Source organism: Mobula hypostoma, chromosome 9, assembly GCF_963921235.1.
Source record: "Mobula hypostoma chromosome 9, sMobHyp1.1, whole genome shotgun sequence".
NCBI lineage: Eukaryota > Metazoa > Chordata > Chondrichthyes > Myliobatiformes > Myliobatidae > Mobula > Mobula hypostoma.
Window position 1 is genome coordinate 44,761,223 of NC_086105.1, and position 17,586 is coordinate 44,778,808.

Here is a 17,586-nt window from a genome sequence, read left to right on the forward strand (position 1 = left end):
TTGGTGAAGTGCTTCTTCCAAGCTGTCTGTGTGCTGAAGATACTTCCATAGTCTGATTAGATTACAGAATCTTATTCAGTGATGATAAAAGCATACGCAATGTATGTCCAAGATAGTAGAGTATGTAGGTGGGAAGGAAATGCAGGATATTTTCTCAAGTACTTGTACATGGGGGAAGAAAAGGAACTGAGGAATCAGTGATTATCGCATAGGAACGATTCTAATGTGATGAATTCTTTTCTTCAGAATGCGTTGATATTGTTCTAAAAGCAACATCATAGAAACAAAATCAATGTTGTTTCTTTTTAATATTATGCCGTCATCACTTGCTAATTTAAAAATTTTTGAAATTATACTGCGTGACCCACAAATGGTAGGGTTCAAATGCTAAGTTTTTAATAGAAATACTTAGTCCTATTTTACTTGGGTAATATAACTTTCCTAACCTGGCTACCTCATCAGTCTCCCCTGAACTCGTTCACCTGATTTTTCCGGCGTACCAATTGGAAGTACGTATGGTCAGTTTTGGTGATTTACTGCTTTGGGCGTCATTAATAGCATCAATTTTCTCTCCATTTCTCTAAGGTTCGTCAAAGCATTCAAGTGTTCCTGGTAGCCAAATTGTCAAGTAGTTTTATGGAAAGAAGAATTGGCTTGCCACATTATGACTATATGCTGTAAACTAATCGTAGTTCCTATTTTGAAAGTAATGCATCGAGTCTTAAATATAGAGATTTACATTAATAAGAAATGTGTAATTCATTATAGGGAATCACAGCTAAATGATCTGAGTATAATTTACTCCTTTGTGTTTCCCACAGAAGTACAACCTTTCATTGAGTTCCTGAAAGCTCTAAAGGATGGAACAATAGTATTTATGGCTACTTTTGATGATGCAGCAACCAAGTTAGTAATTGTCAACTCTTCATAAGTTAGTCAGGAAAATGTTTTGTCAATGTATTTAATGTTCTCATATGAAATTACACTGATTTAGAAACATCATCAGCCATATTCCCAAAGTGACTCTTTGATTGAAAAAGTTGTTTATTAAAAAAAAATCAGTTTGTTTGAGTCCGCATATAATTTTATGACATATTGCATTTTATAGCTGTCCTCTGGTCTTTGAAGGTTTACAAACAGCAAAACTCAATTTACTAACTTGATATTACATGATATGAACATACGAATAAGATTATTCCTGATCCCAAAAATACAAGCTTCATTTACACTGAAATAATGTAAAAGTTCATAATTTGAAAGTGGATAAGAAAAGAAAGGCCAGGTTTGATTAAGATTAAAGAAGCTAATTATGTTTTTGGGTGGAAGTCATGGCTGTAGATATAAATTAGTTTTATTATAAATATAGAAACTGGGGAAACGGCTCAGCTAATATCAGTGGAGAGGGAAGCAGTTGGCATTTCAGGTCAATGACTTCAGAACTATAATAAGCTGGCGTGTTGAAACTTGGTGAGAAGGAGAGGAATGAGGAGAACAAAGGAGATGTCTGTAATAGGGTGGAGGCCATGAGGATTTGGATGACACACAGTGATGTCAATTAGGAGAAGATGCTACAACTTGTTAATGACAGACTGTCAAAGGAATGATGAAAAGCTTGCTGAAACTTTGAGGTAGAGAACACAAGCATTACCAGAAAACTGGAATTATTTGAGTGCAAATACCAGGCAGTATCTGAGGAGAAACAGAGCTAGATCAAATCTGTCCAAATGCCCTCTGAAAATTCATACAACATATTATACGCCAATTATGGCCACACCAGCAGCTTGTATAACTGAAGTATGCCTTCCCAACACCAATTTTCAGTGCCCTTTCTGACCAAGGCCAGTATGCCAAATGCCTTCTTCACCACCCTATCTGCCTGTGACACAGCTTTCAGTGAAAGCACCTAGTTTCTGTTTCAGAAATCTTTGGAGTCTGTTCATTGTGGGATTTCATCTCGAAGCTTAGAATAGACAAGTTATTTTCCTTGCAGCAGGAGAGAGATTTGATTGCGTGCAAAATCTCAGCAGGTATATGAATCTGAAATCGAGAAATTATTCTGCTCCTGCAGATGATTCAAGGTATGAAGACAGAGGGCAAAATTTAATGTGTTATGGACAAAGATACGGGAGAGATGTGAGGAGAAATTTTGGACATGACGTGGAGTTCCCAACAGAGAGAATTTGTAAAATGCCTATGAGATGGCTTTTTAGAGTAGCTTGTGGTTGAGCCCATTAAGGGATCAGCTACTCTGGATTGAGTGTTGTGTAATGAACCAGATTTGATTAGGGAGCTTAAGGTGAAGGAACCCTTAGGAGGCAGTGATCATAGTATGATAGAATTCACTCTGCAGTTTGAGAGGGAGAAGCTAAAATAGGATGTATCAGTATTACATTGAAGTAAAGGGAATTATAAAGGCATGAGAGAGGAGATGGCCAAACTTAATTGGAATGGAAACACTAGCAGGGATGACGGCAGAGCAGCAATGGCTGGAGTTTCTGAGAGCAATTTCGGAAGGTGCGGATACATACCAAAGAAGAAATATTATTCTAAAGGCAAGATGACACAACCGTGGCTGACTAGGGAAGTCAAGGCCAATATAAAAGCAAAAGAAAGGGCATATAATAGAGCAAAAGTTAGTGGGAAATTAAAGGATTGAGAAACTTCTTTAAAAAAAACAACAGAAGACAACTAAAAAAGCCATAAGGAGTGAAAAGATGAAGGATGAAGGTAAGCTATCCATAAAGAGGGAAAAGATGGAATACAAAGGTAAGCTTGCCAATAGTATTAAAGAGGATATCAAAAGTTTCTTTAGATGTGCAGGGAGTAAAAAAGGAGTGAGAATAGAAATCAGACCACTGGAAAATGACAGTGAAGAGGTAATGGGGAACAAGGTGGATGAACTGAATAAGTATTTTGCATCAATCTTCACCATAGGAGACACTAGCAATATGCTGGAATTTTGAGAGTGTCAGGGAGTATAATTGAGTGCTGTTGCTATTACTAGGGAGAAGGTGCTTGGGAAGCTGAAAGGTCTGAAGTAGATAAGTCCCCTGGACCAGATGGACTACGCCCCAAGGTTCTGAAAGAGGTGGCTGAGCAGATTTTGGAGGCATTGGTAATGATCTTTAAAGAATCAATAGATTCTGACATGGTTCTGGAGGACTGGAAAATTTCAAATGTTATTTCAATCTTCAAAAATGGAGACAGGTAGAAGAAAGTAATCTATAGGCCAGTTAGTGAGATCTCAGTGGATGGGAAGATGTTGGAGTCTATTGTTAAGGATGATGAGGTTTCTGGGTAGTTGGAGGCACATGATAAAATGGGTCAAAGTCAGCATGATTTCTTTAAGGGAAAATCTTACCTGACAAATCTTGGAATTCTTTGAGGAAATAACAAGCAGGATAGACAATGGAGAATCTGTGGGTGTTGTGTACTTGGATTTTCAAAAAGCTTTTGAGAAGATGCCACACATGAGGCTGTTTAGCAAGATAAGAACCATACTATTACAGTAAAGATGCTAGCATGGATAAGGGATTGACTGATTGACAGGAAGCAAAGAGTGGGAATAAATGGAGCCTTTTCTGATTGACTGCCGGTGACTAGTGGTGTTCTTCAGGGGCTGGTGTTGGGACAGCTTCTTTTAGGTTTTTTGTTGATGATTTGGATGACTAAGTTAATTGCTCTGTGGCCAAGTTCTCAGACATTACAAAGGTAGGAGGACTGGCAGGTAGTGCTGTAGAAGCAGAAGGACTAATCTGTCTGATTAGGAGAATGGGCAAGCAAGTGGCAGATGGATATAGTGTTAGGAAGTATATAGTCATGTACTTTGTTAGAAGGATTAAAAGTATAGGTTATTTTCTAAATAGGGAGAAAATTAAAAAGTCTGAGATGCAAAGGGACTTGGGAGTCCTTGTGCAGGATTCCCTAAAAGTTATCTTGCAGGTTGAGTCAGTGGTGAGGAAGGCAAATGTAATGGTAGCATTCTTTTTGAGAGGACTGGGATATAAGAACAATGATGCGATGCTGAGACTTTATAAGGCACTGGTGAGGCCTCACTTGGAGTATTGTGAGCACTGTTGGGCCCCTTATCTAAGAAAGGATGTGCTGGCATTAGAGAGGGTTCATAGGACGTTTGTGAAAATGATTCTGGGATTGAAAGGGTTATCATATGAGGAACATTTGGCTATGGGCCAGTACTCACTGGAATTTAAAAGAATGAGGGGGTAATCTCCTTGAGACCTATCGAATGTTGCAAGGCCTGGATAGAGTGGATGTGGAGAGACCATAAGATAAAGGAGTAGAGATTGTTTCCTATGGTAGGGGAGTATAAGACTAGAGGGTACAACCACAGGATAGAGAGGCATCTATTTAGTACGGAGATGAGGAGGAATTTGTTTAGTCAGAGGATGTGAATCTGTGGAATTTGTTACCACAGGTGGCCTTGGAGCCTAGCTCATTGAGTGCATTTAAGGCAGAAATTGATACTTCAAGTTACAGGGCGATAGCAGGAGAATGGGGTTGAGAAGAAAATGGATCAGCCATAACCAAATAGAGTAGACTCGATGGGTCGATTGGCATAATTCTGCTCCAATGTCTTACGGAATTTGCTTTGTACAGTTAGTTGAGTCTTTCAAAAGGGAATTGGCTAAATAATTTGCATCGTTGTGCAGAAAGAGCAGGTGGATGGGAGTGACAGGGTTGCTCTGCCTAGAACTGACACACACACTTGATGGGCTAAGTGGCTTCCAGTAACATCAAGTTCGGCAATTAAAATAAGATCACGTGTTAGCAATGAAGATCAAAGACTATCTTTATCCCATTTGATAAGTCACATTTGGCCTGAATGAGAAGCAACTCCAACAGCATATTCTCTTGGTAGCATAATAATAGAACTTCTAAAAGAAAATGAGGTAGAGGATGTCGCATGACAACAAAGCTGCTGAATTACTTCTGCATTCAGTTCCATATTTCTCCAACGGTAAAATAAGGCAGCCTCACAACATACTATCTCTAAATAACACTCAAATGGCCTTTGTTTTACAATGTTATATTTTGAAAGTTACTATTTTAAAATATATCATAAATGTACTGCACAAGTATCCCGATTCCTGAGCAATGTATGAATCTTTGCAGTCAGCCATGGTTGCCCTTGTAACGCGCTGGTAAAGGTTTCACTGCTAATGTAATGGTCTTTCTGTAGCCTTATGTAGCCCAAGGAAATGGGTTTGAATCTGGTAGTGAAGTGTTTAATCACGGTAACATCCTCAATAAACTTTCCTACGTAACCAGTCACCGATCCAAATATTCTTGCCCAGTAGGAGGAGATTCGCCCAAATATCCGTCTAATGTGGACGGAGATATTTTGAAAAACGCTTAGTGTGGACGCCTGTCGTTTTTGCTCAAAACTGGCGTTTTCAAAATTATCCGGCATAGTGTGGACGTAGCCTTAGTCTTGATGCTCTTGTACCTCCTTCCTGACGGTAGTGGGTCAAGGAGATTGTGGGATCCTCAACAATGCTTTGGGACCTTCATATGCAACACGTCCAGTAAATGTAGCAAATATGGGGGAGGGAGACCCCGATGATCCTCTTGGTGGTTTATACTGTCCTCTGTCGGGTCATTGCAGCTTCCTTACTACACAATGATGCTGCCAGACAGGACAGTCTTGATGGTGCTTCTATAGAATGTTGTTAGAAAGGGGGTGGGGAGCCCTGCGCATCTCAGTCTACTTAGAAAGTGTAGACGCTCCTGTGCCTTCTTGACTAGTGAGGAGATGTTATGAGTCCAGATTAGTTCATTCATTATGTTCATACCAAGGAACTTTGTGCTCTTCACTCTCTCCACTGCAAATCCGTTGATGCTCAATGGAGAGTGGTCTGCCTGTGACTTCCTAAAATCCACAATGATCGCTTATGTCTTGTCCATGTTGAGACTCGGTGTTTGTTCTCACGCCATTTGACAAGCCTCTCTACCTCCTCTCTGTCTGCTGACTCATCATTGTTATTGATGAAGCCAACCGTCAGTGAACTTGATACAGTTTGAGTTGAATCTGGCAGTGCAGTTGAGAGTCAGTACCGGACTAAGCACACAACACTGAGCGGCACCAGTGCTCAGCGCAGTGGAGCTTGAGATGTTACGGCCAACTCAGACTGACTGGAGTCTTTTCATCAGGAAGTCCAATATCCAGTTACAGAGAGGGGTATTGAGTCCCAAACAAGGACAGTTTACCCACCAGCTTCTGGGAGATGATTGTGTTAAACACCAAGATGAAGTTGATGAACAACGTCCTGGCGCACGAGTCATTGTTTTCTAGATGGGCAAGATGGAGTGGAGGGCCAAGGCTATGGCATTAGTGGACTGGTTTGAGCAGTAGGCAAACTGGAGAAGGTCCAATGTAGCTGGAAGATGGGATTTTATACAATCCATTATTAGGCGCTCAAAGTACTTAATGATTGTTGAAGTCTGCCACTGGGCAGTAGCCATTTAGGCCAGTTACCATTGCTCTCTTGAACACTAGAATGATGGTGGCTGCCTTGAAGCCTACAGAGACAGTGGACTTTCAGAGAGATTAAAGGTGTCCATTAAGACCTTTGTTAGCTGGGCCACACAGTCCCTCAACATCTGACCAGGTATGTTGTCCGGCCTTGCAGCTTTGCACGCGTTTACTCTGGTTAGGGTCCTTGTCACCTCCACTACAGCCAGACAGTGATTATCCTCAGGAAGAGAGGAGGCTTTTGTTGATGTCACATCATTCAATTGCTCAATTCATGCATAGAGTTTTCCGCCTGTCAGGAAGGGAGGCACCGCTGCTGTTGACGCGCAGGATGGTCTTATAATAGATTATGGTTTGTGTACCTTGTCACATGTGCTGTATGTCCATGGTGTTCACAACAGTGTCTGTGGATCTTAGGTGAGTATTCACACTTTGCCTTTACGATGGCACAGGAGGGCATGGCTCTTGCTGACTTTAGATTTCTCCTGACCCTGATCTAAAGGCAGTATCCCAATTCCTGAGCAGTGTATGAATCTTTGCAGTCAGCCATGGTTTCATTGCCCTTGTAACGCACTGGTAAAGGTTTCATTGCTAATGTAATGGGCTTTCTGTAGCCTTATGTAGCCCAAGGAAACGGGTTTGAATCTGGTAGTGAAGTGTTTAATCATGGTAACATCCTCAATAAACTTTCCTACGTAGCCAGTCACCGATCCAAATATTCTTGTCCGGTGTAATGTACAGATAATTTTTTTTATATCTGCAATGTGCCTTGCAATATATCAAAGGTAATCCATATATTAGTAGACAAAGTTTGGTCAATTCCCAGGAAATCAAACTTTGTTAGATTTATATGGTGCCTCCCTAAGACCGGTAAGTTCAGTAGTTTTAAACTAAGCTTTGTATAATCAATAAAGATAAATTAGTTTAAAAGTGAATTGTTCTTATGTTCTTTCACCTTACTTGTTATTACTGCAGACTTAATGATTTGGCAAGGCAGCTTGTAAGTGAATTGGGGAGTTCATCCATCTCGAAACTCAGCTTCAGAGACAGCTGGGTATTTGTTGGTGCAAAAGGGATTCAATCAAAGAGTCCTTTTGAACAGGTAAAATGAGTGTTGATGTTGTAGATGTCATTCTTCCATTACTTAAAACTACTATTTTGGCTTCGTTGCAATTCATGGTGAGGGTATTGGTGAACCATCTATTTCTACTTCTGAGAAAGTCAAAAAGCCAAATCAGCAGTTCTTCTTATTCTGTGATAATTTTGATAATATGACCATAAGACATAGGAGCAGAATTAGGCCATTCAGCCCATCAAGTCTGCTCTGCCATTCCATCATGGCTGATCCTGGATGCCACTCAACTCCATACAGCTGCCTTCTTGCTATAACCTTTGATGCCCTGGTGAATCAGGAAACTTATCAATTTTCACTTTAAATGTACCCACAATCTTGGCCTCCACAGCTGTCTGCAGCAGAGCATTCCACAGATTCAATACTTTTTGGCTAAAAGAAATTCTTCCTTACCTCTGTTCTAAAAGGTTGCCCCTCAATTTCAAGGCTGTCCTTCTAGTTCTGGACACCCCCACCATAGGAAATATCCTCTCCATGTCCACCTTATCTAGTCCTTTCAACATTCAGTAGGTTTCAATGAGATCTGCATTCTTCTGAATTCCAGTGAGTACAAGCCCAAAGCTGCTGAACGCTCCTCGTATGTTAACCCTTTCATTCCTGGAATCATCCTCGTGAACATCCTCTGGACTCTGTCCAATGACAACACATCCTTTCAGAGATATGGGCCCAAAACCATTGACAGTGCTCCAAGTATGGCCCTGACTAGTGTCTTATTAAACCTCAGCATTATATCCTTGTTTTTACATTTTATTCCTCTTGATATAAATGCCAACATTGCATTAGCCTTTACCATAAACTCAACCTGTAGTGTGTAAGTTAACCTTCTGGGAGTCTTGCATGAGGACCCTTAAGTCCATTTGCACCTCTGATGTTTGAGTTTTCTCCCCATTTGGGTAACAATCTGCACTTTTGTTCCTTTTACCAAACTGCAATACCATACATTTCCCAACACCGTATTCCATCTGCCACTTTTTTTGCCCATTTTTTCAATTTGTCTAAGTCCTTCTGCAATCACATTGCTTCCTCAGCAGTACCTCCCCCTCCACCTATCTTCATATCATCTGCAAATTTTGCCACAAAGCCATCAATTCCATTATCTAAATCATTGACAAACAATGTGAAAAGTAGTGATCCCAATACTGACCCATAAGGAACATCAGTAGTCACTGGCAGCTAGCCAGAAAAGGCCCCCTTTATTCCCACTTGCTGCCTCCTGCCTGTCAGCCAATACTCTAACCATGCTAGCAACTTTCCTGTAATACCATGAGCTCTTAACATGGTAAGCAGCCTTATTTGTGGCACCTTGTCAAATGCCTTCTGAAAATCCAAATATACAGCATCCATTGCATCACTTTCATCTATCCAACTTGTAATCTCCTCAAAGAATTCCAACAGGTTCGTCGGTCAAGATGTCCCCTGAAGGAAACCATGCTGACTTTGTCCTATCTTGTCCTGTGTCACCGAGCACTCCATAACCTCATCCTCAATAACATGTACCAACCACTGAGGTCAGGCCTATAATTTCTTTTCTTCCTCCCTTCTTTAAAAAGTGGAGTGACATTGCAATTTTGCAGTCCTCTGGAACCATGCCAGAGTCCAATGATTCTTGAAAGATCATTACGAATGCCTGTACCGTATCAACCACTCCCTCTTTCAGATCCCTAGGGTGCAGTTCATCTGGTCCAGCTAATTAGTGTGCCTTTAGGTCTTTCAGCTTTTTGAACACCACCTTCCTTGTAACTGCACTCACTTCTCTTCCCTCACACCCTTCAACTCCTTCCACAATGAGGACTGGCTCAGTTTCATGGGAGATTATGATCATTTCCTATAAATAGCATCTTGCTCATGGTTAATGCAGATGAAGAAATCCAACTTTGTTTTGTGTTTTTACACTGATTAGGAAAGGAATTGATTTGTATTTTCATGTTAAGTAATTGAGATCTAATAAATGTTTTACAGCTCAGTAGTACAATTTCCATGTCTCAAGTTTGAGCTCTGAACATTATTGTATTTTCTAACAAGGAGACATAGCAGAAATGTAGGTTATCAGATGAGAATGGCACTCAAGGAATTCCTCCAATCAGTGGACAAATGGCAATCCTTTTCCCCCGTAGCAAGTTTGTGTCTCCATCCTTACTGTGAACAGGTTATTTCCTTTAATTGGTTCTGATCTTTGATTCTTAGTTACAGGGTAGACCAGTTATACCTCCCGTTATTGTTGAGGCTCATATCTTTTGCCTTTATTAGACTTAGTCCATCCCTGATTAGAAAAACGATTTATAAATATTTTACAGCTCAGCAGTAAAAAAAAAAATCAATCAGGCAATTTGCCATATCTCAAGTTTGAACTCTGCCATTTTCTAACAAGGAGACAGCAGAAATGTCGGTTATCAGATGAGAATGGCATTCAAGGAATTCCTCCACTTGGAGTTCGTAAAAACTTAGTGGATAAATGGCAGTCCTTTTGTGCTGTTGCACAATTGTGTCTCCATCCTACTGTAAACAGGTTATTTCCTTTAATTGGCTCTGATCCTTCTTTCTTGGTTACAAGGTAGACCAATTATACCTCCCGTTATCATTGAGGCTCATGTCTTATGCCTTTATTAGAATCATTCCATCCCATACCAGCCATTATTTCCTCTAATTTGCTTTGGCAGGGTATCATTGAATGGGTCAAAGTACTTTGACAACTGTCACAACTTGCCATTCTTTAATAGCGAATCCCCGTGGCATTCAGCAGCCTTCAACAATCTTGAATGAATTCATGTGCGAGATGATCCTCACAAATGAAAGCTTACAAAATAAGTTACTGTTAAGGGTGTGGTTTTAATGTTAGGTGAACTTTCTCTTCCAGAAGAATGTAGTACATTTCTGGTAGTTTCTTCATTAGGATCCATAGTTCACTAGCTGCAGTTTGCTAACTGTTTTTATTGAAAAAGTATGATTTTACTTTCTTGTAGCTAATTCTGTATAATATTAACCTTCAATGGTTTTGTATCTCCCTACCCCAAGCACAATATCATAAAATATGCCGAGTAGCCACTTTATTAGGTACAGGACTGGAACGAAGTGTGGTCTTCTGCTGTAGCCCATGCATTACAAGGTTTAATCTGCTGTGTGTTCAGAGATGCTTTTCTGCACACCACTTTTGTAACTCATGATTATATGAGTTCCTGTCAATTTGAATCTGCCTAGCCATTTTCCTCTGACTTCTCCCATTAACAAGGTGTTTTCACCACAGAACTGCTGCTTTCTGGATTTTTTTTTTTTTTTTTTTTGCTTTTCGCATCTTTCTCTGAGACTGTTGTGCATGAAAATCCCAGGAGATCAGCAGATTGGGATACTCAAACCACTCTGTCTGGCACCAGCAATCAGTCCACGGTCAAAGTCGCTTTGATATAATTTCTTCCCCATTCTGATGTTTGGTCTTAACAACAACTCTTGACCATGTCAGCATGCTTTTATGCATTGAGTTGCTGCCACATGATTGGCTGATCAGATATTTGAATCAATGAGCAGATGTACCTAATAAAGTGATCACTGAGTGAAAATTGATTAGTTTTTCTGTTAGCTGACAACCGATAACCTAGAAGATTAATATGATGGCCAAACATTCTAACTATTTGACACTATTTGTATATGGATTAGTGGAATCATTGACCTAACTTACCATTCCATCAATGCCTAAATCCCCATAACAATAGGGCAGCACAGCAGGTTAGTGGTTACCGTGATGTTATGACAGCTTGTGGTGCCAGAGATTGGAGTACTAATCTGGTGCCGTCTGTAAAGAGGTTTTACTTTCTCCTTGTGACCATGTGGGTTTCCTCTGGGTGCTCCGGTTTCCTCCCACAGTCCAAAGATGTACTGATTCGTAGGTTAATTGCTCATTGTAAATTGCCCTATGATTAAGTAGTGTTAAAGGCAAGTGACCCTGATGAATTCTCCAAGGATTGAACAAGGCTGCTCTATGGTAGGAATCATTCAGAGTATGGTATGTTTTTAGTAGTGCCCTTATTTGTAATATTGCCCTCAGAATGGCAAGGTGTCAAAGGATATTATTTTTTTCTCCATCAATCTAGTGCTAATCTATACTAATCCTACTGTACCAGCATTTCAGTAATCTTTTGTCTTGCTTCTAGTTGCATGTTTTCAATGCAGGAAGGTTGGGGACTTTAATTTTTTTTTAATTTAGATCAGGGACAATTTTAGGGTCTTGTGGTGTTCCACTAATAATCATATTTAGATCAGGAGATTAACAGAGAATTTTGACTAAGTGGTAGATTAGGGCTTCTAGGATTTTGCTAAATTTGTTTTCTCTTCAGTGACTGCCGTCATGAAAACATGAAAGTTTTCAGTATCCTCTCAGTAACAGAATTGATAAGTACTTTATTTCTTATGTGAAATAAGACATGCAGTCAAGGCCAAGAGTAGTGTTAGAGGACATGAAATAACTGGACCAGAAATGTAATGTCTACTCAGTACTATTTAAAATGAAATTCAAATATTTGGGACAGCTTGTGAGCTAAAAATAAAAATAAAGTTGGCTGAACACTGGGAAATGATATACTGTATTGGCAAAGGAACACAACAAAGATGCTGTAGACCTGGTGGCAGTGTATTTATAGTAACAATAAATGCATGTTTCCTTGAAACAATGTTCCACAGGTTTCTAATATATGTCTTTTTTTCCCACTACAGCATGTAAAGAATAATAAAAACACAAACAAATATGAAGGCTGGCCAGAAGTTTTAGAGATGGAAGGATGTGTTCCCCCGAAAAAAGAATAAAAACCTTCGAGAATAAATTATATTTTTAACATAATTTCTTTGTTTTGACTTGACCAGATTTCTGTTCATTTTTCTTTTAATCTTACCATTTGTTTGTCAATTTAGTCCCTTACAATCACAGCTTTTAAAAAATATATTAAGAAACAGCCGTCGGAAGCTCGAGTCCATGCAGGGTCTAAAACATTGATGGCTGTTTCCCCCTCAACCCTGTAACAAACCTTTTGTTCACTTAAATTTCATTTTGGAAGAATAACAGAACTGGATCAAAACTGGTCAGAAATAGTTCATGTTTTCTGGAAAACAGAACTTGATTGATCCATTGTGTTGCATGTTTATAAATGTAATGTGGTTTACGGTAAAGGAATTGGATGACATATTGTGCACTTATAGTTTTTGTATAAGTTGATAGTATTTGTACAAGTCGTTCTTCCAAAGCTGTAATGTGAAAAAACCAAAGTCCAGAGCTTGGGCTAGAAAATTAACTGTGTGATGAATGTCATCTAAGCACTTGTAATTCACAAATGACTTCAAACCAAATTTCTGTATTTCTTGTGCTTGGAATCAAAAATTATTTGTGTGTATCTTTTTTCCTTTTAATCTCATGTTTTATCTTTTTGCATTGGTAAATATTAGTGAATCTATGCTGCATCGCAGGCGATTGGGGAGTAATGTTTGGTTATACTCATTTGTTCTGCCGGATGATTTGTAAAGCCTGTTAGGTGTGGATGTAATGAAACTACTTGTTTTCAGTTTAATGTTATGTTGCCTCTAATCCTTCACAACTAATGTTCATTAACATTAGAACAGTGAATTTCACATCTTTTTATATAGAGATTAGGCATTCCTGTGGAAGCTTGAATCTTTTTCCACAAAGTATCACCAAACACAGGGAAAACTATTGTTTTAATGGGTCTTTGTAAAGTAGGAGACAACAACAAAATCAGCATGTTAAATCAAAAAGTAAATGCAGCACAAGAAATTGGTGACAGTAATTGAAGGTGATATTAATTGTGTTAATATATATGGAAGTGAAAGTGAAATCATTGTTCTAGATTCAAAAACTTTAAAACTGACACATTTACTATTTCTATAAGGTGAACAATTTTACTACATTATCTGCCATTTCTACGTTTGTCTGTTATAATGTGCAGGCACCTTAAAAGGCTCTGAATTTTTGTAATGATGCATATGTCACTTATTGGTTTGCAAAATGAATCACCAGCTCAGATTTAATTCATGACTTTGTGTGTAATTGAGAGTTCACGCTGTTTGACTGTAAATATTAATGCCTTGAAATTATCTATAGATATGAAGGGAGAGGTAAAACAAAATGATTCTTTTCCTGAAAGGGAGAAATGAAAATATCCAATTATTTTTAAGTCAGCTGTTTTTGCACTTCGTTAATGTAAAGTATTTGTGTATGAATGTGGCTTTTATGGTAATGATCTTAAATACAGAACTCATGGAATTCAAAACTACTGTAATATACAGATAAAGAAATAGGGTCAAAATGAATTATGTGCTTATTAATGCTTAAATTCAGATCTAAATAGTCACAAGGTTGTGCAGATGTTTGAACTTTCATTTAATAGAATTTTTCTGCTCTCTGCATGCAATACAGTGAGTTGAAAGTGCCAAAATTGTAAGGATCTTGATGTGGGCTCTCTTAGGCAAAATGCTGACCTGTATCTTTTAAGAGTCCCCTTTTTACAAAGTAAATTGAATTTTGGGGCAATCTATAACCAGCACCAACCTCAGCAATAAAGACAGAGTTCCTGCACACAGAACACTTATAAAGACAGCAAAACAAATTATTGGAAGAACCAGCAGGTCAAACAGCATCTATGGAGGCAAAGGAATAGTTGACATTTCTGGTTAGACCTTACATTCAGACTGAACTAGTATATAGAAGGGAGAGGTGAGGCAGGCTGGTAGGTGGAACCAGCTTTTGGGGGCAGGGGAGGATGTGTGGAAATGATGGCTAGATGGAAGGGGAGAATCAGTGACAGAAAACCTGCAGATGATGGGTGGAATCAGAAGGTTGGATGATGGGCAGATGAACTCAGGTCAGGAGAAGATGTCAGAAAAAGTGCAGCAATGGAGAAAAAATATGAAAAATCGATGCATAGGTTTGTAGGTGATTGGAAGATTGAACCAGATGGAGGAGGGAGAAATGTCTTGATAATGATGGAAAAGGTGGACTGAGAGAGTGGAAAGGAGCTTAGGTTTAAGGGGATGGGAACTGAAATTATTCAATATTCATACCATTGAAATGTAAGCTATCAAAGTCAAATAGGTGGTGTTCTGGTTTGTTTGGCCTCTTGGTTATAGAGAAGGCTAAAGACAGGTCAATGTGCAAGGGTGTTGTATTTTGTCATTTTACTTGTTAAAGGTGGTTTCTCGTTTTGATTCCATTTTTTTGTTTGCTTAAGTATATTTGGAACACGGCACATTTTATCAGTACAGCATACCCAGGTTGTAGCAGGGTTCTGTTTCTGACATTTCATAACCTGGATAGTTTGAATGGTGGAAATGTGGCTACAAACTTGATTCCCAGGTGGCAGAAATACCTGCAGCCCCACCAGTCTCTCAAGTGCTTGTTTATACATATGGGCTGTGCATAAGTTGGCATGTCAAACATGGGGCAGACCTGTACATTTTTCAGATGCTGCCTGAATTTATAGTTGTGTGCAACTGCATCTGTTTATGCAGGTTGGGAGGAAGTTTACAATGTGTCAGGATTGGGGATGGGCATTGCAATTCCAAGGTGGGAACCCAGTTGTAGCTGTAGACAGTAAGGAATACTTTCACTGGAAAGGACCAGATCATTCCTACCAAGAAATAGTGAAAATATTCAACATCTCTTTGTGCCTGCAGATGTAATCACCAAATCAAAGTTCAAAGTAAATATATTATCCAGGTACTAGTCGCTATGTACCTGCAGTCCTAAGACTCATTTTCTTGTGGGCATTCACAGTAAATACAAAGAAACACAATATAATCAATGAAAAGCTGCACACAATAAGTTGGATAAACAACCAATGTGTGAAAGACAACAAACTGCAAATACAAAAAGAAAAACAAAGTAATGATAATCAGAATCAGGTTTATTATCAAGAGCATATGTCATGAAATTTGTTAACTTTGCGGTAGCAGAACAATGCAATACATGATAAATATAGAAAAAACTGAATTATGCTAAATATGTATATTAAATAGTTAAGTTAAAATAAGTACTATAAACAAAACCAATTTTTTTTTAATGTAGTGAGATAGTGTTCATGGATTCAGTGTCCATTTAGAAATTGGATTTCAGAGAGGAAGAAGCGGTTCCTGGATTGCGGAGTGCCTTCAGGATCTGTACCTCCTTCCTGATGGCAACAATGAGAAGAAGGCTGTGATGGGGTCCTTAATGATGGACGCCCCCTTCCTGAGGCACCACTCCTTGAAGATGTATACTATGGGCAATAGTACCCAAGATGGAGCTGACTAATCTTGCAACTTTCTGCAATTTACTTCAATCCTGTGCAGTACCCCCCACCCCCCCCCCCATACCAGATGGTGATGCAGCCAGTCAGAAAGCTCTCCATGGTACATCTATGGAAGTGTTCAAGTGTTTCAGGTGAAAAACCAAATCTCCTCAAACTCCTAATGAAATATAGCTCTATCTTGCCTTTATAGCTGCATCAATATGTTGCAAACAGGTTAGGTTGCCAGATATATTGATAACCAAGAACCTGAAATTGCTCACTCTGACCGGGCTTTAAGGATTGGTTTGTGTTCCCTCGTTCTACCCTTTCTGAAGTCCAAGATCAGCTCTTTGGTCTTACTAACGTTGAATGCAAGGTTGCCGCTCCAACACCAGTCAACTAGCTGGTATGCCTCGCTCATGTACACTTCTTGACAGCTGAGATTCTGCCAACAATGGTTGTATTATCAGTAAATTTATAATTGGCATTTGAGCACTGCCTAGCCACACAGTCATGGTTGATGCAGATAAAGAAATCCAACTTTGTCTTGTGTTTTTACACTGATTCAAAAAATGACTTATAAATGTTTTACAGCTCAGCAGCAAAAAGAAGATCAATCAGGCAATTTGCCATATCTCAAGTATGAGCTCCGCTATTTTCTAACAAGGAGACAGTAGAAATGTAGGTTATCAGATGAGAATGGCACTCAAGGAATTCCTTCACTTGGAGTTAGTAAAAACTCAGCGGATAAATGGCAATCCTTTTGCCCTGTAGCAAGATTGTGTCATTGTGTCTCCATCCTTACTGTAAACAGGTTATTTCCTTTAATTGGCTCTGATCCTTCTTTCCTGGTTACAAGGTAGACCAATTATACCTTCTGTTATCGTTGAGGCTCATGTCTTATGCCTTTATTAGAATCATTCCATCCCATACCAGCCATTATTTCCTCTAATTTGCTATGGCAGGGTATCATTGAATGGCTCAAAGAACTTTGACAACTGACACAACTTGCCATTCTTTAATAGCGAATCCCCGTGGCATTCAGCAGCCTTCAACAATCTTGAATGAATTCATGTGCTAGATGATCCTCACAAATGAAAGCTTACAAAATAAGTTACCATTAAGGGTGTGGTTTTAATGTTAGGTGAACTTTCTCTTCCAGAAGAATGTAGTACATTTCTGGTAGTTTCTTCATTAGGATCCATAGTTCACTAGCTGCAGTTTGTTAACTGTTTTTATTGAAAAGCATGATTTTACTTACTTGCAGCTAATTCTGTATAATATTAACCTTCAATGGTTTTGTATCTTCCTATCCCAAGCACAATATCATAAAATACACTGAGTGGCCACTTTATTAGGTACAGGGCTGGAACCCAGTGTGGTCTGCTTGTAGTCCATGCATTATAAGGTATAACCTGTTTTGGATTCAGAGATGCTCTTCAGCATACCACTGTTGTAACATACGATTGTTTGAGTTCCTGTCAATTTGAACCTATGTAGCACTTTTCCTCTGAACTGTCCCGATAACAAGGTATTTTCACCACAGAATTCAATATCAGTTTACCAATCTACTTGTTTTATAATGTAAGGTAAGCCTCAGTGTAACGATCAGCCAATGCTGGAATCCATATTATACAGGTAGCAATTAATAGTTCGTTCACCCACTTATCACCAGTAACTTTCCAGGAACCTTTGCCAGT

The 17,586-nt window shown here is 39.1% G+C and overlaps 1 protein-coding gene across 3 annotated transcripts in view; it reads left to right on the top strand.

Moving 5' to 3' along the window:
* LOC134351693 (protein FAM3C-like) overlaps nucleotides 1–14,056 on the top strand; it is a 40,093-nt gene extending 26,037 nt beyond the window's left edge. For all 3 annotated transcript variants that reach the window (XM_063058205.1, XM_063058204.1, XM_063058206.1), the window contains 3 exons: nucleotides 822–906; nucleotides 7,469–7,595; nucleotides 12,327–14,056. In XM_063058205.1, coding sequence (XP_062914275.1) covers nucleotides 822–906; nucleotides 7,469–7,595; nucleotides 12,327–12,416 — 302 coding nt within the window. In that variant the 3' untranslated portion in view covers nucleotides 12,417–14,056. The remainder of the gene's footprint in view (nucleotides 1–821; nucleotides 907–7,468; nucleotides 7,596–12,326) is intronic.
* Nucleotides 14,057–17,586: the final 3,530 nt, after the last annotated feature.